Source organism: Carcharodon carcharias, chromosome 33 (genome assembly GCF_017639515.1).
Source record: "Carcharodon carcharias isolate sCarCar2 chromosome 33, sCarCar2.pri, whole genome shotgun sequence".
In the NCBI taxonomy this organism is placed as follows: domain Eukaryota; kingdom Metazoa; phylum Chordata; class Chondrichthyes; order Lamniformes; family Lamnidae; genus Carcharodon; species Carcharodon carcharias.
Window position 1 is genome coordinate 16,060,620 of NC_054499.1, and position 23,863 is coordinate 16,084,482.

Consider the following 23,863-nt stretch of genomic DNA (forward strand, 5'->3'; position numbering starts at 1 on the left):
AAGGAGATAGGTGGGGAGGGAGTGGCGGAGGGAGAGAGCCGGAGACAGAGGGAGAGAGCCGGAGACAGAGGGAGAGAGCCGGAGACAGAGGGAGAGAGCCGGAGACAGAGGGAGAGAGCCGGAGACGGAGGGAGAGACAGAGAGGTGGGGAGGGAGGGCAGAAACAGATATGGAAGTAGAACAGGAGTGTGGAAGGGAGAGAGAGTTAACCGAGGCAGGATGTGACAGATGGACAGAAGCTGACCTCCCTGTCCTCGTTCTGTGATTCTGGGTTTCTCTTTATTTTGCAGCTCTCGCAGTCATGCCGGTGTTGAGGTCGAAGAAAACGCCCCCCAGCTCTGAGAGGGGGGTGTCCATGTCTCCGGCGAGTGTTCCTGGGCTCCCGAGGTCGCAGTATTCCAGCCCAACCTATTTCCGTAGGGAGGAGGTGGCAGAGCTGCTGGTTGGACAGGATTCAGACTCTGAGTAAGTGGCCAATGCCCTTGGGAGGGTGGAGGAAATATCTGGGTTTAAGCAGTCACCCTGAGCTCCTCCTGGAAACGGTGAATTCCCGATTTCTGGGTGTTGGAGCTCCCAGTCAGCCTCAGTCTACTGCTCAGGATTTCTCCACTGTCATTGTTAAACCCATCAGCCTATTCAGGTGAATGGCAAAGATCCTCTGGCACTGTTGGAGGAAGGAGTCCTGGTATCCATCACTGCACTGGTTATTTTACTGGGAGACAAGCCGTTGTTTTCGGTCTTTGCTCCAAACTCCGTTCTCTCTCTACCAGCTTCCATCCCTTGCAGCAGTCTGAGATTAAAAGCAGTCTGAGATTAAAGCGGTCTGTTCACAGCCTTGGTGTCGCATTTGACCCTGAGATGAACTTCTCAGCTCATATTCGTACTGTTACTAAGATCGCCCGACATTGCCCAGTCTCAGCTCATCTGCTGCTGAACCCCTCATTCATGCCTTCGTTACCCCTAGACTCGACAATCCCAGCACACTCCTGGCTCGTCTCTCACATTTTACCCTCCAGGAACTTGAGGTCATCCAAAACTCTGCCCCCATGTCTTAATTTGCAGCAAGTCCCATTGCCCTGTCACCCACTGATCATGGCACCGTGGCACATGCAGGAAGCCATTTGGGTGGCTGCAGTGCATCTTGTGGATGGTACGCGCTGCTGCCACTGTGCGTCGGTGATGGAAGGGAATGTAGAAGATGGTGGATGTGGTGCCAGTCAAGTGGGCTGCTTTGTCCTGGTTGGTGTTGAGCTTCTTGAGTGTTGGAGCTGCACTCATCCAGGGAAGTGGAGAGTATTACATCACGTTCCTGACTTGTGCATTGTAGATGGTGGACAGACTTTATGGAGTCAGAAGGTGAGTTACCCTGACTTGTTTATTCCCTCGTTTTCCATGATCAATTCCCCAGGCTCACACTCAAGAGGACCAACACTAGCTTTAGTTACTCTTTTCCTTTTTAAATACTTGTAGAAACTTATACTGTCTGTTTTTATTATCACTAGCTAGAGGGAGGGGGCCTAAATAGGAATGTTGTAAGGGACTGTAGTCAGGGGAATAGACACAGTTCTCTGCAGTCGAGAGCGAGAGCCCCAAAGGCTTTGTTGCTCCCTGGTGCCAAGGTTCAGGACAAATGCTCGAGGCTGGAGAAGAACTTGTAGTGGGAAGGGAATCCAATTGTCGTGATCTACATGGGTACCAATGACATAGATAGGACTAGGAGAGAGGATCTGCTTAGGGATTGTGAGCAACTAGGGGCCAAAGTGAAAAGCAGAATCTCCGAAGTAATAACCTCTGGATTATTACCTGAGCTATGAACCAGCTGACATTGGGCAAATAAGATTAGAGAGATGAATGCGTGGCTCAAAGATTGGTGTGGGAGAACTGGGTTTCTGGCATGGGGCACTGGCACTAGTACTGGGGAAAAATAGGAGCTGTACTGTTGGAGCAATCTTCAACTGAACAATGCTGGGAACAGCGTCCTGGCAAGTCGAAAAACTAAATCGTGGGGGAAGGGAGTCATGCGAGAGGAAATGTGGTGAATCAAAGGGTAACACTGAGTTACAAGACTAGGGAAGTGATTTTGGTAAAGATAACCAGAGTGTGGCAAGAAGAGACTGAGAATACAAACTTAAGAGTGCACTAGCAGATACAGCCAAAGATTGCAAAAAAATTGGTAAAAAGACAGAGTTAAAAGCTCTGTATCTGAATGTGTGCAGCATTTGGAACAAAATAGATGAATTGTTAGCACAGATTAAAATAAATGTGAGACATGGTTGCAGGGTGACCAAGGCTGGGCCTAAATATCAAAAAGACAGCAAACTCGGAAAAGGCGGTGGGTTAGCTCTGTTAATTAAAGATGTAGTTAGTAGGGTGATAAGAGATGATCTTGGCTTGAAAGAGCAAGACTTAGAATCAGTTTGTGTAGAAATAAGAAACAGGATAAGTAGGAGGTCACTTGTGGGAGTAATCTATTGGCCCCCGAACAGTAGTTACACAGTAGCACAGTGTATACAGGAAGAAATAAATGGGGCATATAAGAATGGTACCGTGATAATCATGTGTGACTTTAATCTACATATAGATTTGGAGTATCAGCTTGGCAAAGGTAGCCTGGAACATGAGTTCATAGAGTGTAAAAGCAAATGACTGCAGATGCTGGGAATCAGAAAAAGAGTCATACGGACTGGAAAAGTTAACTCTGTTTCTCCCCCCACAGATGCTGCCAGACCTGCTGAGTTTTTCCAGCTTTTTCTGTTTTTAGCTCATAGATTGTATTTGGGACAATTTCTTAAAGTAATACTTTCTAGAGCCAACCAGGGAGCAGGCTATTCTAGACCTGGTAATGAAACAGGATTAATCAGTAACCTCATGGTAAAGGAGACTCTAGGTGACAGCAACCATAACGTGATAGAATTACATGTTAAATTTGAAGGGGAGAAGGGTGAGTGTTTCAAACCTAAATAAAGCTAATTATAAGAGTATGAAGGCGGAGCTAGCTAACGTGAACTGGGAGACTGGGTTATAAGGTAGGACAGTAGGGAGGCAGTGGCAGACTTTTGAGATATTTAATAACTCAGCAAAGATTTATTCCAGTGAGAAAGAAAGACTCTTTGAGAAGGATGCATCACCCATGGCTGAATAGTATCAAGTTGAAAGAAACAGTGTACAAATCTGCAAAGATTTGTGGCACGTCTGAAGATTGTCACATATTAAGAACCAGCAAGGAATGACTAAAAAATTTATGAAGAGGGAGAGAGTATGAGCGAAAGCTAGCTAGTAATATAAAAACAGATAGTATAAGTTTCTACAAGTATTTAAAAAGGAAAAGAGTAACTAAAGCTAGTGTTGGTCCTCTTGAGAGTGAGTCTGGGGAATTGATCATGGAAAACGAGGGGATACACAAGACAGGGTAACTCACCTTTGACTCCATAAAGTTTGTTTACCATCTACAAGGCCCAAGTCAGCAGTGTGATGGAATACTCCCCGCTTGCCTGGATGAGTGTAGCTCCAACAACACTCAAGAAGCTCGACACCATCCAGGACAAAGCAGTCTGCTTGATTGGCACCACATCCACAATCTTCTACATTCACTCCCTCCACCACCGATGCACAGTGGCAGCAGTGTGTACCATCTGCAAGATGCACTGCAGCAAATCACCAAGACTGCTCAGACACCACCTTCCAAACCCACAAGGACAAGGGCAGCATGGGAACACCACAGCCTGCAAGTTCCCCTCAAAGCCACACACCACCCTGATTTGGAACTATATCGCCATTCTTTCACTGTCACTGGGTCAAAATCCTGGAACTCCCTCCCTAACAGCACTGAGAGTGTACCTACACCACAGGGACTGCAGCAATTCAAAAAGGCCGCTCACTGTCACCACCTCAAGGGTATTTAGGGATGGGCCTTAAAAGCTGGCCTAGCCAGCAATACCCACATCCCATGAATGGATACATTTTAAAAATATATAGTGGCGTTGAGCAGGTATTTTGTGTTTGTCTTCCCTGTAGAAGAGCTAGAATATCTCCCAAAGATACTTGGAAATCAACAAGTGAAAGGAAGGAACGGAGGAACTTAAAGCAATCACCATCACCAGGAAAAAACGTACTGGGGCATGCTATTAGACCTGAAGGTTGACAAGCCCCCAGGACCTGATGGCTTGCATCCCAGGATCTTAAAAGAATTGGCTGCAGAGATAGTAGATGCATTGATTATAATCTTCCAAAAGTCTGTAGATTCTGGAAGGGTCCCTGCAGATTGGAAAATATCAAATGTATCACCTTTATTCAAAAAAGGAGGGAGACAGAAAGCAGGAAATTCTAGGCCAGTTAGCCTAACATCTGACGTAGCGAAAATGGCAGAATCTATTATTAAGTAGGTTATTACAGGATACTTAGAAAATCATACTGTCAGGCAGAGTCAACATGGTTTTATGAAAAGGAAGCTGTGTTTCACTAATGTATTAGTGTTTTTGAGGAAGTAACAAGCGATGAGGATAAAGGGGAGCCTGCAAATATGGTGTATTTGGGTTTCCAAAAGGCATTCGATAAAGTGCCACAATAACTCGTGGTGTAAGTAGTAACATATTAACATGGATAAAGGATTGGTTAGCTAATAGGAAACAGAGAGTAGGGATAAATGGTGTGCCACAGGGTTCAGTGATGAGGTCTCAACTATTTACAATCTATATCAATGACATAGATAAAGGGACCGAATGGATGATAACTGAATTTGTTGATGATGCCAAGATAGGTGGGAATGTAAGTTGTCAAGTCTGCAAAGGGATATTGATTGGTTAAGTGCGTGGGCAAAAATTTGGCAGATGGAGTATAATGTGGGAAAAGTCCACTTGGCAGACAGAATAGAAAAGCAGTGTACTAGTTAAATGGGGTGAGATTGCAGAACTCAGTGACAGAGGGATCGGGTGTCCTGGTACATAAATCACAAAGTTAGTATGCCGGTACGGCAAGTGTTTAGGAAATGGAGCGTTGGCATTTATTGCAAGGGGGAATGGAATATAAAAGTAGGGAAGTTTTACGGCAGCTGCAGCCTTGGTGAGACCACACGTGGAGTACTTTGTAGATAAAAGCAAAATACTGAGGATGCTGGAAATCTAGAACAAAAACAAAAATACCTGGAAAAACTCAGCAGGTCTGACAGGATCTGCGGAGAGGGACACCGTTAATGTTTCGAGTCCGAATGACTCTTCATCAGAACTAAGGAAAAATAGAAAAGAGGTGAAATATAAGCTGGTTTAAGTGGGGGTGGATGGGACAGGTAGAGCTGGATAGAGGGCCAGTGATAGGTGGAGATTGCCAAAAGGTGTAAAGCAATGAAGGTGCACAAGGCAAAAGAGATAGGCGGATATCCTGTCGGAGAGAAGAGCAATACTTCTTCAAGGTAGACATTCCTTGAAGAGAGGTGGCAGTCAAATTAAACACTAAGATAAAAGCGAAATATTGTGGATGCTGGAAATCTTGAACAAAAACTTTGTAGAGTTTTGGTTGTCTTATTTAAAAAGGATATAATTGCGTTAGGAGAAGTTCAGAGAAGGCTCACTTGACTCATTCCCGGGATAAAGGGCTGATCTTATGAGGAAAGGTTGAGCAGGCTGGGCCTATACTTATTGGAGTTTAGAAGAATGAGAGGTGATCTTATTGCCGCGTATCCTGAGGGGACTTGAGAGGGTGAATAGCAGGAGAATGTTTCCTCTTGAGAGGGAGGCCAGAATTAGGGAACACAGTTTAAGATGGAAGTGAGGAACCTTTTCCTGTGAGGAGTGTTGGCATGTGTAATTCACTTCCCCAGAAAGTAATGGAGGCTGGGTCATGGACAGAAACACTGCGTAGAAACACTGAAAGCTAGGTGATCTACCAATCCCACATCTCACCTCCTATCTCTGCACCTTCCCCTCTATCTGGAGCGGGTGTTTAGGGCACTATCTCTGCACAGCAATCCCTCGGGATCTAACACGCCTCCTGCTTTCTCCTAGCGACGAAACGAGTGAATCGGAGTCGGACAGCGGGAGTGATTTTGAGGAGACCTTGAAGAAAGGGAGGAAACAGATGGCCCCAGCTCCACGCAGTGCCCCGGTAGGTGTGGTACCTGGTGGTAACTGGGCGCTTTCAGCTCTGTGTCGGTGTTGTGCAAGGTTTTTCACGGTTCTAACCGGTTTAAGAGTTCTGACCTGAGAATTACAGAAATAAATGGGACGAGACATTAAAGCTTCAGTTAGCCCTCAAAAGCCTTTGCTACCTTTTTGCAAAGCCGAACCTCCAGTACTTTGTCGAGCAATCGAAAACACAGAAATATGGAGTTAGAAGAAGATTGTACCTACAAATCACCCATGAGTGGTTGGTTGTAGGCTTCAGTAATTGGTCAGACCACCCCTCTCTCTTTCTCCCTGACTGCAGTACTGAAATTCAAACGTCATTGCCTTTAATACAGTTCGAGTTCCATCACCATGTGCTAAGTTTGGGGTGGGGGGGGGGCGGGGATTTGCAGATTCTCACTTTCTGATGTTCTTCAGAACTTGATTCAGCTCACTAAAGTGGGTAATCATTCAGTTATGGAGTGTTTTGGTTGTTAGCCAGTGATTTTCAAGTCTTGGGGTCACTGACGGACACAGATCTGTTTTTCCCTCAGCTCTTGAGGCTGCTTTTGAAGCCTCCATAATATGCCTTCCTTTTCTTTTCCTGACAAGGCTGTCTAACTCCGTTGTGAAAAAAAAAAGGCACAAAGACACCTGCCATAGTTCAGCAGTTTGAGAATCACAGACTGTTTCCTGACCAGCCCTGCTACCAAAGCTTGATAGACTGAGCTTTTATTGAAGCTTTAGTATTGAAATTGTGTATACTGTTCTGGTTGGATAGCCCACACGAGTCAAAACCACAAGCTACGTTCTTTTTATAGATTCCATGTCCTACCGTGGAGTTTAGTGATATGATTAAGAACATCGCCAAGCAGGGAAAAGCCAAGTACAGAGAGAGGGAGCAGGTTCATCACTGGGGATACGGTGCAGATCAAATACAGAGTAAAATTCATCCTACGTCATCCCCATCAAACACTCTCAGGGCAGGTACAGCACGGGGTTAGGTACAGAGTAAAGCTCCCACTGCACTGTCCCCATCAAACACTCTCAGGGCAGGTACAGCACGGGGTTAGATACAGAGTAAAGCTCCCTCTACACTGTCCCCATCAAACACTCCCAGGGCAGGTACAGCATGGGGTTAGATACAGAGTAAAGCTCCCTCTACATTGTGCCCATCAAACACTCCCAGGACAGGTACAGCACGGGGTTAGATACAGAGTAAAGCTCCCTCTACACTGTCCCCCATCAAACACTCCCAGGGCAGGTACAGCACGGGGTTAGACTGAGTACGGCTCCCTCTACACTGACCCATTGTCTAATAGGTGGATATCCATTAACCAAATCTGGCAGCAGAAGACATTGTGTGAATCACAACTGTTTTATTGCCAACCTATAGTTCAGTACAAATACCAGTTTCCACTATTCCCTTCTGAATCCTTTCCTTGTCCGGAAGCAAAAACCACCCCCTTTACAGAGGAAAAGTCCAGCTCTTAAGTACAGGCATTAATGAGCATCATCTGCTCTCAATTCACCCTGAAGCTTGCCTTGGTTTACTCTTAAAGGGACTTGCATTTCTAATATTGCCATCCATCAAATACTCCCAAAGCAGGTAAAGCATGGGGTTAGATACAGAGTAAAGCTCCCTCTACACTGTCCCCATCAAACACTCCCAGGACAGGTACAGCACGGGGTTAGATACAGAGTAAAGTTCCCTCTACACTGTCCCCATCAAACACTCCCAGGACAGGTACAGCACGGGGTTAGATACAGAGTAAAGCTCCCTCTACACTGTCCCCATCAAACAGTCCCAGGACAGGTACAGCACGGGATTAGATACAGAGTAAAGCTCCCTCTACATTGTCTTTATCAAAACACTCCCAGGACAGGTACAACACGGGGTTGGATACAGAGTAAAGCTCCGTCTACACTTTCCCCATCAAACACTCCCAGGACAGCCATTGATCACTGTAATCAGCAACTGTCTTGTTGCAAGAATACAAATCCAAAGGGCACAACAAATTTGCTACTGTATGAGAAGAGAGTGCTGATTGGCAAGTGGACTCTGATTAGTAGAGGCATTGTCATGGAGATTGCACCAGTTGATGGTGACTGACAGTAAACTGCGAAGCATTGTTTGAAATTTAAATCAGGCGGCTTGACTCTGATTGCATTACCCTGAGGAAAGAACCAGGGAATGGCTGTCACTTATTTTGTTTAGCTGAAACAGGCGCAATGTGTGCACATGTCCTTTCTGTCAGCAAAGAACAGGGAGCTGTATTAATATATGTAGCTTCCTGTATACACAAATGTGCCACATTGCGAGCCTGGCTGACTTAAAATTGGATGTCAGTGTAATCCTTAGCCCTGAGGATTATTTAGCAAATATTGTCTGATCGATAGTCCAAACTGTTGTCCAGTTCTGTACAACCAAAAGAAAAACTGCCTTGTTGGGTTATGCAAATATCAGGATTGTAAAGGGAAAACTGGGCAGACTCGGGTCTCTTGCTGTCTGGCGGTTCCTGTGACCACTGGTCAGTGTGTACAGGGCTGATGGGTGACTGGAATGGGGTGCAAGCTCGCATAGAGGCAGCAGAGTTTTGGATGAGCTTCCGGTTTGGGGTTGGAAAGTGGGAATGTGGCCAGGGGAGTGTTGAAACGGTCAAGCTGGAGGTGACTGAAGCATGGACAAGGCTTTGAGCAGTGGACAAGCTAAGGTGGGTGCTGTTACAGAGACAGCTAGGTAAATATCCTGTGGTGACATTCTGCTTGTTGTCCTGATGTGTTTGCAGCAGCCCAAGAGACCAAGGCCTGTGCTGGTGGAGAAGAAAGTGGCTGCGCAGAAGAGGAATCCTGCTAAACAGCAAAAAGCCAGTCCTGTAGCTGAGTCAGTGAGCCTGGCTAAGAGTGCCCCACAGGTGAGTGTTAGTAGCTCGGCGCAGGCTTCAGTGAAACACTTGCACTTTGAAACCCCCATCAGTGGGCTCTGAGCTCTCAAAAACACTTCCCATCAAATTAAGGCACTTCTAACCTTAGGATACTGTTGTTTCCTAGAAAATATGACATGGGGTTTCTGCAGACCAAGCACCTATTGCCAGCAATATGTGATAACCAGCGAAACCGTTGGTTGAAGGATGCTGAAGAACTCTATTTCCTTTCAAATAACAGCCATGGGACTTTGTACATCCACGTAAGCTGGAAGATGTCTCATTGGAAAGGCAGCCGCTCTGACAGTGCAGCACTCCCTCTCCAGTCTCTCAATGTTCTGACTCCCGACGACAGTACTTCTCACTGAGCCGCAGTACACCATGCTGATATTGTCTCTTACAGATGCTGCTTCCGAACCAGATTTACATCCCTACCACTGTTCCCTAGCTGCTGCTGCTGCTGATAATGGTGTTTATTCCCTATTTTCTTCCTCCCATTCCTTTTGTAAATGATTTGGTTTGAGAGTGTGATTCAGGTGGCATCAGTTGTCCTTTGGCTAACATTTGGTGATGGGGAGCATTGTAGGGCCTCAGAGTGGAACCTAATTCTATCTGTATATATCGCTTCTTCCTGTGTGTATGTGCTTGCTGCCTTTCATGTATATTCAAACCCTCCCAATGTGTTGCCAGCCTTCCAGAAGACCGAGACGAGTGTTGGCAGAGAGTAACCAGAACTTGGGGAAAGAGGCAGGTACAACGTGGCTGGACAGTGATCAGGAAGCCAGTAACCTGTCTGTGAACACCACACGGTCTAAAAACACGACACAGGTGAGTGTCAGAGTGACAGGAGGTGAGACTTTGACCCTTGAGATAGAATCGTTACAACACAGTGGAGGCTATTCAGCCCATCGCAAACATGCTGCCTCTTTGTAGAGCAATCCAATCATTCCCACTCCCCCCACTCTATCAGCTTAGCCCTGCATGCTTACTTTTCCCAAGTGCCCATCTTTCTTTGAAATTATTCATCGCCCTGCTTCCATCACCCTCATAAGCAGCAAGTTAAACCTTAACCATTCACTGCTCCAGCATGGGCAAGTGGAACCAGCATACCATTTATAAGATGCAAAGCAGGAGCTTGCCAAGTTTCCTTCGACAGCGCCTTCTAAACCCACAACCTTTACCAACCAGAAAGACAAGGGCAACAGGCACATGGGAACATCACCACCTTAAAGCCACACACAAACCTGACATAGAATTATATCACTGTTTTTTTACTGTCACTGAGTCAAAATCCTGGAGCACTCTCCCTAATAGCTCTGTGGGTGTACTGACACCAGCTTTATGCCTGCTGTATTTAAACCTCTGCTCATGGCTCCCGTTCTATTTAAATCTCCGCTTACGGATCTCGCTCTCTTTAAATCTCTGACTCTCGGCTCCCGCTCTGTTTAAATCTCTGACTCTCGGCTCCCGCTCTGTTTAAATCTCTGACTCTCGGCTCCCGCTCTGTTTAAATCTCTGACTCTCGGCTCCCGCTCTGTTTAAATCTCTGACTCTCGGCTCCCGCTCTGTTTAAATCTCTGACTCTCGGCTCCCGCTCTGTTTAAATCTCTGACTCTCGGCTCCCGCTCTGTTTAAATCTCTGACTCTCGGCTCCCGCTCTGTTTAAATCTCTGACTCTCGGCTCCCGCTCTGTTTAAATCTCTGACTCTCGGCTCCCGCTCTGTTTAAATCTCTGACTCTCGGCTCCCGCTCTGTTTAAATCTCTGACTCTCGGCTCCCGCTCTGTTTAAATCTCTGACTCTCGGCTCCCGCTCTGTTTAAATCTCTGACTCTCGGCTCCCGCTCTGTTTAAATCTCTGACTCTCGGCTCCCGCTCTGTTTAAATCTCTGACTCTCGGCTCCCGCTCTGTTTAAATCTCTGACTCTCGGCTCCCGCTCTGTTTAAATCTCGCTCTGACCCTCGGCTCCCGCTCTGTTTAAATCTCGCTCTGACCCTCGGCTCCCGCTCTGTTTAAATCTCGCTCTGACCCTCGGCTCCCGCTCTGTTTAAATCTCGCTCTGACCCTCGGCTCCCGCTCTGTTTAAATCTCGCTCTGACCCTCGGCTCCCGCTCTGTTTAAATCTCGCTCTGACCCTCGGCTCCCCCTCTGTTTAAATCTCGCTCTGACCCTCGGCTCCCTCTCTGTTTAAATCTCGCTCTGACCCTCGGCTCCCCCTCTGTTTAAATCTCGCTCTGACCCTCGGCTCCCCCTCTGTTTAAATCTCGCTTTGACCCTCGGCTCCCCCTCTGTTTAAATCTCGCTCTGACCCTCGGCTCCCCCTCTGTTTAAATCTCGCTCTGACCCTCGGCTCCCCCTCTGTTTAAATCTCGCTCTGACCCTCGGCTCCCCCTCTGTTTAAATCTCGCTCTGACCCTCGGCTCCCCCTCTGTTTAAATCTCCTCTGACCCTCGGCTCCCCCTCTGTTTCAATCTCGCTCTGACCCTCGGCTCCCCCTCTGTTTCAATCTCGCTCTGACCCTCGGCTCCCCCTCTGTTTCAATCTCGCTCTGACCCTTGGCTCCCCCTCTGTTTCAATGATCGCACTCATTCACCAGTAGTGGCTGGCCATTTCTATACACTAACAGTTGTGAGTGTGGGTGCGGGTGCTTGTGCTTGTGTGCCATGCAATGCCCCATATCCTTTAAGTTGAAGGTTGAGTTTGATTTTTGTATTTTGGTCTTGCTAAACTGTGGCACAACCTTAAGTGATTGTTCCTCTACCCCACCTAGGCTTGCACCTTCCAAGTAATAAGTGACCTCCATAATATAAAAGCAAAAAACTGTGGATGCTTGAAATCCAAAACAAAAATAAAAATACATGGAAAAACTCAGCAGGTCTGACAGCATCTGTGGAGAGGAACACATTTAAAGTTTCCAGTCCGTATGACTCTTCAACAGAACTAAGGAAAAATAGAAAAGAGGTGAAAGAAAAGTTGGTTTAAGGGGGGATGGGACCAGTAGAGCTGGATAGAGGGCCAGTGATAGGTGGAGATAGCCAAAAGATGTCCTAGACAAAGGTGTTGAAGGTGGTGATATTATCTAAGGAATGTGCTAATAGGTGACATTAAGGGTAGAAAGCAGGACGAGCAAGGTACAGATAGCCGTAGTGGGGGTGGGGGGAAGGGATTGAAATAGGCTAAAAGGTAGAGATAAAACAAAGGATGGAAATACATTTAAAAATAATATAAATAGGTGGGTAAAGGAAAATCTATATAAATTATTGGAAAAATGGGGGATCGGAAAGGGGGTGGGGATGGAGGAGAGAGTTCATGATCTAAAATTGTTGACCTCCATACTCTTCCTACTGAAATGTACTCCCACACATTTATCTGTGTTGTACTTCCTTTGCCTATTATTTGTCCTTTCTGCAAGTTTATTAGTGTCCTGCAATTGGTTGCAGTCCTCCTCTCAGTATTGACTCCCCCTGCAACCCTTTACACCCATTCTCTGCTTGCTGTCATGAAGCTAGCTAGCAATCCATTCTGCCACTTGTCCTTCACTCCACACTCTCTCACCTTGTTCATTAGTATATCATGAGACACCTTATCGATGGCCTTTTTGAAAATCCAGATAAATTACATCTCCTGCATTACTAATGTCTACGCTGTCTGTTATCACCTCAAAAAATGGTTGCATGATTGTTTCTCGGACTGAAGGAAGCAAGTGGAGTTCTCCGGGGGGTGGGGGTCAGTACTGGGAGCACTGCTTTTCTTGATCTATGTATTGGGCACAATTTCAGAATTGGCAGATGGCACAGTTATAGTGAACAGTGAGAAAGATAGTGACAGACTTCAAGAGATCTATGTAGATGGGTTGAGGCTGAGGGGTGACCTAATTGAGTTGTACAAAATTGAGGGGCCTAAATAGGGTAGACAGGAAAGACCTTTTTCCCTGAGCTGGGGGGGTCAATTACCAGGGGGCATAGATTTAAGGTGATTGGTAGAAGGATTAGAGGGGACAGAAGGAAAAACTTTTTCACACAGGCTGGTGGGCATCTGGAATTCACGGCCTTAATTGGTGGTTGAGGCTGAAATGCTCAACTCATTTACAAGGTACCTGGATCGGCACCTAAAGTGCTGTAACCTGGAAGGCTACGGACTAGAGGCTGGATTAAACATGAGCAGCTAGTTTCTTTTTTCCTCTTTTTATGGCTGGCGCGCACACGATGGGCTGAATGGCCTCTCTGCGCTGTATCTTTTCTATGGTTCAACGGGATAGTGGAATAGGCAGACAAGTGGCAGATGAAATTTGATGTGGAGAGTGAGAAGTGATGCATTTTGGTGGGGAGAATGAGGAGAGGCAATATAATGGACACAATTCTTAAAGGAAGTAGGGGCAGAGGGATCTGGGGTATTTGTGCACCTGAAGGTGGCAGAGCAGGTTGAGTGTGCAGATGCTAAGGCAGATTGGATTCTGGACTTTAAAAATAGAGGCTTTATAAATGATCCTTTTTCAATGTACTGGTTTGACATCAGCTGGAGTACTGTGCCCAATTCTAGGCACTGCGCTTTAGGAGGGATGTGAAGGTTTTAGAGAGAGTACAAGAAAGATTTGTGAGAAGAGTTCCAGGGCTGAGGGACTTTTCAGTTACGTGGATAGATTGGAGAAGCTGGGGCTGTTCTCCTTGGAGCAGAGAAGGTTGAGAGGAGATTTGGCAGGTCGTCTAAATCCCTTATGATTTTGAACAGAGCAGAAAGAAACTGTTCCCCTTGTCAGAAGGGTTGAGAACCAGAGGACATCGATTTAATGTGATCGACACAGAACCAGAGGTGATGTGAAGAAATCCTTTTTTTTACGCAGCGAATGGTTAGAATCTCGAATGCACTGCCTGGGAGAGAGCGGTGGAGGCAGACTGAATCATGGCTTTGAAGAGGAGTTTTTTAAAAAATCTGTTCGTGGTGTTGTTGGCTAGACCAGCATTTGTTACCCCTCCCTATTTGCCCTTGAGAAGGTGGTGGGGAGCCGCCTTCTTGAACCATTGCAGCACATGTGGTGTAGGTGCACCCACAGTGCTGTTAGGGAGGGAGTTCCAAGATTTTGATCCTGAGACAGTGAAAGAATGGCGATGTATTTCCAAATCAGGATGATGTGTGGCTTGCGGGGGGACCTTCTAGGTGGTGGCGTTCCCATGTGTCTGTGCGTATGTCCTTCTAGGTGGGATTTGATAAGCACCCAAGGAGGAAAGAAATTGTAGGTCTTGGAGGGGAAGGGCACGTAAGTGGGACCTAAATTGACCTTGCAGAAAGCAAGCATGGACTTGAGGGGCTGAACGGCCCTCTGTGTTGTCACCGTTCTATGAAAGCAATGGAATTAATTTCTAGAGAAATGGAATTAAAAAGCTGAGAAATTATGTCAAACCTTTCTTGTTTCTTTTTGGTTAGACTGCATGAAAAAGAAATAGAGGTACTGCAGAAGGCTCAAAAATGATTTACTAGAATGTGAAGCTTTACCTATCAGAATGGACTGAACAGACTGGCCCTCTTTTCTAGAAAAATTGAGACAGGGGTGACCTGATAGAGTAGATGTGGAGAAGATGTTTTTGTTTGTGGTGGGATGAAACAAGGGGCCATGTATGCAAGATTGTCACTGCACAATCCAATAAGAAATTCAGGAAAAACTTTTTGAACTAATGATGCGACTGTGGAACTCGCTACCACAGGGAATGGTTGAGATGAGTAGCATAGAAGCACTTAAGGGGAAGCGAGATGAGCATTTGAGGGAGAAGTGTATCAAAGGATATGTTGATGGAGGAGGGGGGAGGAGATAGTGGGGGGAGGTGGCTCATGTGGAGTGTAAATACCAGCATGGACTAGGTGGGCTGAATGGCCTATTTGTGTACTGCCTTTTGTAAATGGCTTGCATCCTCCTCCACGGATGTGCTCGCTGTTTCCCGTGTATACTCACATCCCCCCCGCACTGTGTTGGCAGATCTCCAGGAGACCAAGGCGAGTGCTGGCACAGAGTAACCAGAAGGCGGGGAAAGAGAATGCTCCGATGCACCTGGATAGTGATCAGGAAGCGAGTAACCTGTCAGTGAGCACCAGGCAGCCGAAAAGTGTGGCACAGGTGAGTGTTGGAGTTGGGTGAAGACTGGCATCTGGAACTGAGCCTACCACTTCCCCATTTGTCACAGAGGTTACGTAATTGCCTTTGACTTGGCTTAAGTACAGCACCATGTGATTATAGAAGGATTAGGGGGAGTGTCGTCAGAGTGGGAACAAAGTCAAGGCAGCTGGATTGGGTGGAGAGTCAGGAAACTTAGCTAGATATCACTCTATCCCTTTGGGAAGCTGTCAATACTGTGATTCCTGACCCCTCCTCTCCTTCCTCCAAATTATCATCACTGAGCTGGCCGGAAATGGTGGTGTAGTGGTGATGTTACTGGGCTAGAAATCCAAAGGCCTAGGTTAATGCTCTGGGGACAGGGGTCCAAGTCCCACCACGGCAGCTGGTGGATTTGAAATTTGGTTAATAAATCTGGAATTATAAAGCTCAGTCTCAGTCATGGTGACCATGAAAATATCATCGATTGTTGTAAAAGCCCATCCGGCTCCCTAATGGCCTTTAGGGAAGGAAATCTGCTGTCCTCACCTGGTCTGGCCTACATGTGACTCCAGACCCACAGCAATGTGCTTGACTCTTAAATTCCCCATGAAATGGTCGAGCAAGCCACTCAGTTCAAGGGAAATTAGGGTTGGACAATAAATTCTGACCTGGACAATAAATTCTGGCCTTGTCAGAGATACTCTCATCCCATGAAAACTAAGGAAAACAACCCCCTCCTAGACCCTCGTTATTGTGTGTGTGCCTGTGTGTCTGTCCGTGTGACAGGGGATACTGGGGAATTGACGCTATTTAAAAGATTTTTCTCGCAACTCTGTTTCCAGTCTTCCAGGAAAGTGAGACAGACGCCAAGCGTGAAAGCTGCTACTACGAGACAGCAATCAGAAGCCGGCAACCTGTTTGAGGCAGTGAAACTAGCGAAGAGTGCCATGCAGGTCAGTGCCCGCCATTCCTGAATGGAGGGGTCTCGGGGGTGTGAATCGTCAATGTTTCAGTTCATGGTGTTGTGAGAAGATTGAAGTGTGGAGCGAGGTTTTATCAAGAGCGGCTTCTGAGTGGGAGCATGACAAAGAGCCTGTAGAGGGTTGGGGGTGGTGAAAGAAGATACCACACAAATATTGGGGGTGAGTAAAAGTAATAACATTGGTGGGTGTAACTGATGTGTGTCAGTGTCGGGTGACGGGTGCACAAACACTTGTGGGTGTAACTGATATGTATCAGTGTTAGGGGTGTAGTGAGTATACGAACACTGCTGTGGGTGTAACTAACATATCAGTGTTGGGGATGTAGTGAGTGTACAAACGCTGCTGTGGGTGTAACTAACATATCAGTGTCGGGGGTATAGCGAGTGTACGAACACTCCTGTGGGTGTAACTGACGTGTATCAGTGTCGGGGGTGTAGTGGGTGGATGAACACTGCTGGGGTGTAACTGATATGTATCAGTGTGAGGGGTGTAGTGTCCTATCGCTGCCGTGAGTGTTACTAATGTGTGTCCCTCCAACAGACGCTGGTTGATGAATGGCTGGAGGCTTACAAGCTGGACAGAGAGGCCGGTCTCCTGGAACTGCTTAACTTCTTCATCCACTGCTGTGGCTGTAAAGGTGAGAAGATAGAGACCACACTCGGTGTCTGAGAGCAGAGCTGATACTCAGTAGATGAATTCATAGCGTCACAGGAAATGGAAGCAGGGGTAGGCCATTTGGCACCGCTCGTCTGCTGTGCTATTCAGTATGATCATGGCTAATCTGATTGTGCTCTTAACTCCACCGTCCTGCCTGCACCCCCTGTGCTCTTAACTCCACTGTCCTGTCTGCACCCCCACAGCGCTTGACTCCTTTGTCGATCAAAAATATGCCTAACTCAGCCTTGAATAAATTCAATGACCCAGCCTCCACTGCTCTGTGTGGAAAATAATTCCAAAAACTAATGACCCACTGAGAAAAGAAATTCCTCCTCATCTCCATCTTAAATGGGGGACCCCTTATATTGAAACTGTGCCCCCTAGTTCTAGATTCCCCATAGGTGGAACCATCATCTCAGCATCAACCAAGTCAAGCCCCCTCAGAATCTTGTATGTTTCAATAAGATCGCCTCTCATTCTTCTAAACTCCAGTGCATATCAGCCCAACCTTTTCAGCCTTTCCTCAGAAGCCAATCACCTCAACCCATGAATCAGCCTAATAAACCTTCTCTGAACTGCTTCCAATGCAAGTGTATCCTTCCTTAAGTAAGGAGACCAAAACTGTACATAGTACTCCAGGTGTAGTCTCACCAATTCCTTTACAGTTGTAGCGAGACATCCCTACTCTTTATACTCCATCCCTCCTTGCTATAAAGGCCAACATTTCATTTGCCTTCCTAATCACTTGCTGTACCTGCATACTAATTTTTTGTGATTCACATACAGTGACACCCAGATCCCTCTATATTGCAGCATTCTGTGTTCTTTCTCCATTTAAATAATATTCTGCTTTTCTATTTTTCCTGGCAAAGTGGACAACCTCACATTTTCCTGCATTATACTCCACCTGCCAAATTTTTGCTCATTCACTTAACCTATCTTTGCAGATTCTTTGATCCTCCTCACAGCTTGTTTCCCTATCTACCTTTGTATCATCTGCAAATTTGGTGCAGTGCAGTCAGTCCCTTCATCCATGTCATTAATAGATTTTAATGTAGATATAGATTTTATCTATAGATTTTGATATAGATTTTAATAGTTGAGGCTGCAGCACTAATCCTTGTTGCATTCCACTAGTTATGGTTTGACAATTTGAAAATGATCCATTTATCTTGACTGTCTGCTTCCTGTTAGTTAGCCAATCATCCTCTAATCCATGTTAATATATCACTCTCAACACCATGAGGTCTTATCTTGTGCAGTAACCTATTACGGAGCACCTTATTAAATATCTTTTGGAAATCCAAATACACTACGTTTACTGGCTCCCCTTTATCCATCCTGCTTGTTACACCTCTACTACAACTACATTCCTTTTTGCTCCTGCCACTTGAATGCTCCCTCACACCATGCTGCTGTGGTCAGTTTGCTCCTCCTTACAGTCCCTGCTCTTGCCCACGCAAGCTGAAAGAACATCAGATCTGTTGAGTGAAGTCCAAGGGCTGAGGCTCTGCTAATGCTGCCTTCTAGATCCCCATTTCTGCCTCTTTGCAATCACACCCTCCTGTTCCTAGCCTAGGACCACATCTGAAGTACTTAACCTAAGGGGTGTGACTGCCTCCTGGAACCAAGTGTCCAGGTAACTTTCCCCCTCTGTCTGTAGCTCGGACTTTATCTCATCAACTCTGAGCTGAAGTTCCTCAGGCTGCAGGCACTTACTGCAGATGTGGTTGCTGTGGGTTGCACTGGCGTCCACCAGACCCCACGTACTACAGCTGCAACACATCACCTGCCGTTCCATCTTAATTTTTAAAAAAAACTAATTAGGGTTCAAGTTTAGAATTTCTAAAAAAAAAAAAAATTCGTTCGTGGGATCTGGGTGTTGCTGGCTAGGCCAGCATTTATTATCCATCGCTAATTGCCCTTGAGAACTGAGTGGCTTACTAAGCCATTTCAGAGGTCACTTAAGAGTCAGCCACATTATTGTGGGTCTGGAGTTGCATGTAGGCCAGACCAGGTCAGAACCAGATGGGCTTTTACGACAAGTGACAATTATTTCATGGTCACCATTAGACTTTTAATTCCAGATTATTTACTGAATACAAATTTCACCATCTACTGTGGTGGGATTTGAATCTGGGTCCCCAGCGCATTACCCTGGGTCTCTGGAGTACTAGTCCAGTGACAATACCACTATGCTACTACTTTTCCCACTACGCTACTACTTTTCCCCCTCTCTGATCACCTGTAGTTATATTATTGAGTTTAACTCGTTAGGCTATAAATTAAATCTGATACTTGTATTTCCCCAGTACTGGTTTAAGCTACCCCAGTTTAGAACGAAAAACAACTTAAAATTCACCAATCATCTACCTGCTCACCTGATTACTGTCTCTGGCTCCCTGTCTTGAACTATTCCTTTTCGTGAAGGCCAAAACAGCACATCCTCTCTCACTTACTGAATTCCCTCACTTACCAAATTCCTGGATTTAAGCAGTAAATCTGGCTGCACTCAGTCTCCCACTGTTAACTTTGTGCCACCTAACTTCATGCATCTGCTAAACCTCTTGTATTTAGACTGGCACTGCTGGCCAGGGAACCGGTTCGTGCTAGTGATCCAGTTACCTAATTGTAGTGAGATTCTTTGACAAATGCAGAGGTGAGTGACTGGATCCTGGGTGAAAGGTCCTTGACCCTGGCACAGAAAGGAATGGTTCGGGGTTAGGAGGTGAACATGTACAGCTGATTGTTGTGAATTTTAAAAGTAAAACAAGAGGAAGCTGTCAGAATAGAAAGGACAGGTTTGTGGGATTTCCGCCTCCTTCTTTCACCTGGGGTGCTGAGGCCTGTTTTGGTTCGCCCTCGCTGCGGTGTTTGATCAACTCGCTGCAGGGTCAGAGCCACCTTTACTCGGTCTGGAGTGGGGGTGGGGGATGCGGTGTGGTGGGAGGTGGTGGGGTAGCGCTGTGCATCCTCCTGAAGAAGTGAGCAATCTCTGCCTCCTCCTGCTGGCTCAGCAATTTCACATAACCAACTTTGTTCTGAAGCTGGAGGTGGTTTCCTTCCCCCACCACCACCACCAGTCCCTTACCCTACACACTAATCCATGCTGTTGTTAAAGTCACTGTTCGTACTTTGAGAAAACGATGCATCTGGAGCCAGTCTTTCCCCTAATCCAGGTTTATTCACCAGACCGACATGGCACTGGCACAGATTCCCTTGTTCCTGGCCTACACCCAGTGTAAACTGGTTTTTATACATTTGGAATAATTCCCTAACCTTTCCCCAATTTATGGCAGCTGCGGCTCAATTACAAGCTAAAGCACGTGCTCCATTGTAGCATGACCCCAATGTTAATAGCCGTGCAGCAGCCAGTTGCTCCTCTCCTTCCTGAAGCTTCTCATCTCCCTCTCCCGGTGGCACTGACCCCCCCGCACCCCCCTCACAGTTCCTACCCTGAGCATCCGTCCCTTTTCTGGGCTAGGGCTTCTCGATCGTGGGGCGTTGTGGAGGCTTACAGCCCGCCTGACCCTGCCCCCCCCGCCCCCCTCCCAACCGATCGTAAGCGACAGCTGCTCTCCAGCTGGATTGCCGCTCTGGATTGCTCGAAGCTGCCGGACTTTAGAACCGGTTGAGGGAGACACAGACCCCGGATCGGACTGAACGTCGTCTGACTGATTCTTCTGGGCAGCTTTCCCAATCTCTCTTGAGTTGATTTGAGCTCAGAAAGGCTCGTGGAATGTGTACCCTCTCCCTGTTACATCGTTCGATTGCTGGGAGGTGTTCAGTGGGGTGTGGGCATTCCCCAACCTCAGCCCTTTTGCAGTCACAGGCCGTTTTAAAAAAAAAAGTACAAACGCAGCAGAATTATTCCAAGCACATTGTGTTGTGATGTGAGTGAGGAGGGCAGAACCTAGGGGTGGGGTAGGAAAGGCTGTAGCATAAAGGAGAGAAGGTGGAGCATGTTAGAGGGGCTGAATGGCCTCTTGTTCCTGTGTAACAGGCTTCAAGGGCTGAATGGTCTTCTGTTCTTGTAACAGGCTCATGGGGCTGAATGGCCGCCTCCTATCCCTGTAACAGGCTCGTGGGGCTGAATGGCCACCTCCTATCCCTGTAACAGGCTCGAGTGGCTGAATGGCCACCTCCTATCCCTGTAACAGGCTCGTGGGGCTGAATGGCTGCCTCCTATTCCTGTGCAACAAGCTGAAGGACTGAATGGCCTCCTCCAGTTCCTGTGTAACAGGCTCAAGAGGCCAAATGGCCTCCTGTCCCTATCAGGCATTGAGAGTGGCACTGAGAAGGAAGGCGTTATTGTCATTTAAACTAGTCTGGCTCACTCATTCCATAACTTCTCCATTACTCCAGGTGTTGTTACCTCGGAGATGTTCCGAAAGCTGCAGAATGTGGAGATAATCCGGAAGATGACCGAGGAATTTGATGAGGTATGAAGGTGGAATGCCAGTTACCTTGTTTATGTTCCAAGAATCCATGCTTGGGACTCAACTGTTTACCAAATCTATTAATGACTTGGGTAGGAGAATCAAGAGCAGATATTAGTCTTGCTAGCCGAAGGTATGAAGCGTTATGGAACCAAGGCGTGTACACAGAGTTAGGATAGGATCAGCCATGATCTCATTCAATGGGTGGAGAGGCTGAATGGCCATCTTCAGTTCCTATGTTCCCCTGTTTACACTCCGTGTAGCTCTGTGCGTGCCTGGGAATGGAGTGTGCGTGTCTGGAGTGACCGTGTATAACCCTGACTGCTCCTGTTTGGTATCCAAGGAAAACTCTGGCTGGGGCTAGTGACCTTTGGCACAAAGCAAGAGTAGGACATTGGGCTCAGACCCGCACAGACTCCGACCCCATCAGAGCCGAGCTCAAAGCATGGGGCGTGCCCAGCCCAGGGTGGTGAGTGGTCAGTCAGTCAAGTGTGTTCTGTGCAGAACCTGCTTGGCCGTTTTACAACAGCTTCTCTAATAGAATGGCAGAGAGCTGTGTGTGGGGGTAATACAGGGAGAGAGTACTTGTGTGTCTGGGCATTCCCCACTCTGTGGGCGTCTGTGTAGGATTTGCAGGCCGTGTGTGGGAGAGAGTTCAGCTTTTTGTGTAATTACTGTGCAAAGGGGAGCGCTATGTGATTCCTTCTCTCCTATTTCAGGATAGTGGTGATTATCCTCTGTCGATGGCTGGACCAGTGTGGAAGAAGTTCCGGCTGAATTTCTGTGAATTCATCGCTGTGCTGGTGCGCCAGTGTCAGTACAACGTCATCTATGATGAATACATGGTGGATACGCTGATCTCCCTGCTGACCGGACTCTCTGATTCCCAAGTCCGAGCATTTAGACACACCAGCACGCTGGCCGGTGAGTTTATAACACCGTCCTGCTCAGCCTGTGTTGAATGTTGCACCGTAAACTCAATGGAAACACAGGCGCTGTGTCTCACTTTCCTAGTCACCTGTTTGGGGATGTTTCAGGGTGAGGAGAGTGGTCGGTGTCTGGGGTCTCTCTCTGGGAGGGGGTCGGAGTCTGGGATTTCTCTTGGGGAGAGGGGGTCAATGTCCGGGGTTTGTCTCGGGTAGGGGGCCAGTGTCTGGGGTTTGTGTTGTGGAGGGGGCTGGTGTCTGGGGTTTGCCTCGGGGAGGAGGGGGGTTGGTGTCTGGGGTTTGCCTCGGGGAGGGGGGGCCGGTGTCTGGGGTTTGCCTCGGGGAGGGGGGGGCCGGTGTCTGGGGTTTGCCTCGGGGAGGGGGGCGCCGGTGTCTGGGGTTTGCCTCGGGGAGGGGGGGCCGGTGTCTGGGGTTTGCCTCGGGGAGGGGGGGCCGGTGTCTGGGGTTTGCCTCGGGGAGGGGGGGCCCGGTGTCTGGGGTTTGCCTCGGGAAGGGGGGGGCCGGTGTCTGGGGTTTGCCTCGGGGAGGGGGGGCGGGGGCGGTGTCTGGGGTTTGTCTCGGGGAGGGTGGGGGCGGTGTCTGGGGTTTCTCTGTGGAGAAAGTGTTCTGTTCTCTATCTGATGCCCAGTTCTGGTGTCTGCAGCGATGAAGCTGATGACCGCTCTGGTGGATGTGGCCTTGAATCTGAACGTCCATCAGGAAAATATCCAGCGTCAGTACGACACTGAGCGGAACAAAGCGGCAGGGAAACGGGCCAATGATCGTCTGGAGATGTTGATGCAGAAACGCAAGGAGGTGAGGAGCAAGAAATAGGAAGGCCCAGTACGACTGTGTGTGTGTGGATGGGTGGGTGTGTGTGGTGGGTGGATGCGTGTGGTGGGTGGGTGGATGCGTGTGGTGGGTGGGTGGATGCGTGTGGTGGGTGGGTGGATGCGTGTGGTGGGTGGGTGGGTCATGCGTGTGGTGGGTGGGTGGGTCATGCGTGTGGTGGGTGGGTGGATGCGTGTGGTGGGTGGGTGGATGCGTGTGGTGGGTGGGTGGATGCGTGTGGTGGGTGGGTGGATGCGTGTGGTGGGTGGGTGGATGCGTGTGGTGGGTGGGTGGATGCGTGTGGTGGGTGGGTGGATGCGTGTGGTGGGTGGGTGGATGCGTGTGGTGGGTGGGTGGATGCGTGTGGTGGGTGGGTGGATGCGTGTGGTGGGTGGGTGGATGCGTGTGGTGGGTGGGTGGATGCGTGTGGTGGGTGGGTGGATGCGTGTGGTGGGTGGGTGGATGCGTGTGGTGGGTGGGTGGATGCGTGTGGTGGGTGAGTGGATGCGTGTGGTGGGTGGGTGGATGCGGGTGGTGGGTGGGTGGATGCGTGTGGTGGGTGGGTGGATGCGTGTGGTGGGTGGGTGGATGGGGGTGGTGGGTGGGTGGATGCGTGTGGTGGGTGGGTGGATGCGTGTGGTGGGTGGGTGGATGGGGGTGGTGGGTGGGTGGATGCGGGTGGTGGGTGGGTGGATGGGGTTGGTGGGTGGGTGGATGCGTGTGGTGGGTGGGTGGATGGGGGTGGTGGGTGGATGGGGGTGGTGGGTGGGTGGATGGGGGTGGTGGGTGGGTGGATGGGGGTGGTGGGTGGGTGGATGCGGGTGGTGGGTGGGTGGATGCGTGTGGTGGGTGGGTGGATGGGGTGGTGGGTGGGTGGATGGGGGTGGTGGGTGGGTGGATGCGGTTGGTGGGTGGGTGGATGCG

At 48.2% G+C, this 23,863-nt stretch overlaps 1 protein-coding gene across 1 annotated transcript in view; it reads left to right on the forward strand.

The window, feature by feature from the left end:
- The first annotated feature begins 293 nt into the window (after positions 1–293).
- LOC121272293 (cohesin subunit SA-2-like) overlaps positions 294–23,863 on the forward strand; it is an 88,338-nt gene continuing 64,768 nt past the window's right edge. The window contains exons 1-10 of the mRNA XM_041178870.1: positions 294–465; positions 5,997–6,096; positions 8,885–9,010; positions 9,710–9,847; positions 14,987–15,124; positions 15,946–16,056; positions 16,627–16,723; positions 21,109–21,185; positions 21,902–22,106; positions 22,773–22,924. Coding sequence (XP_041034804.1) covers positions 302–465; positions 5,997–6,096; positions 8,885–9,010; positions 9,710–9,847; positions 14,987–15,124; positions 15,946–16,056; positions 16,627–16,723; positions 21,109–21,185; positions 21,902–22,106; positions 22,773–22,924 — 1,308 coding nt within the window. The 5' untranslated portion in view covers positions 294–301. The remainder of the gene's footprint in view (positions 466–5,996; positions 6,097–8,884; positions 9,011–9,709; positions 9,848–14,986; positions 15,125–15,945; positions 16,057–16,626; positions 16,724–21,108; positions 21,186–21,901; positions 22,107–22,772; positions 22,925–23,863) is intronic.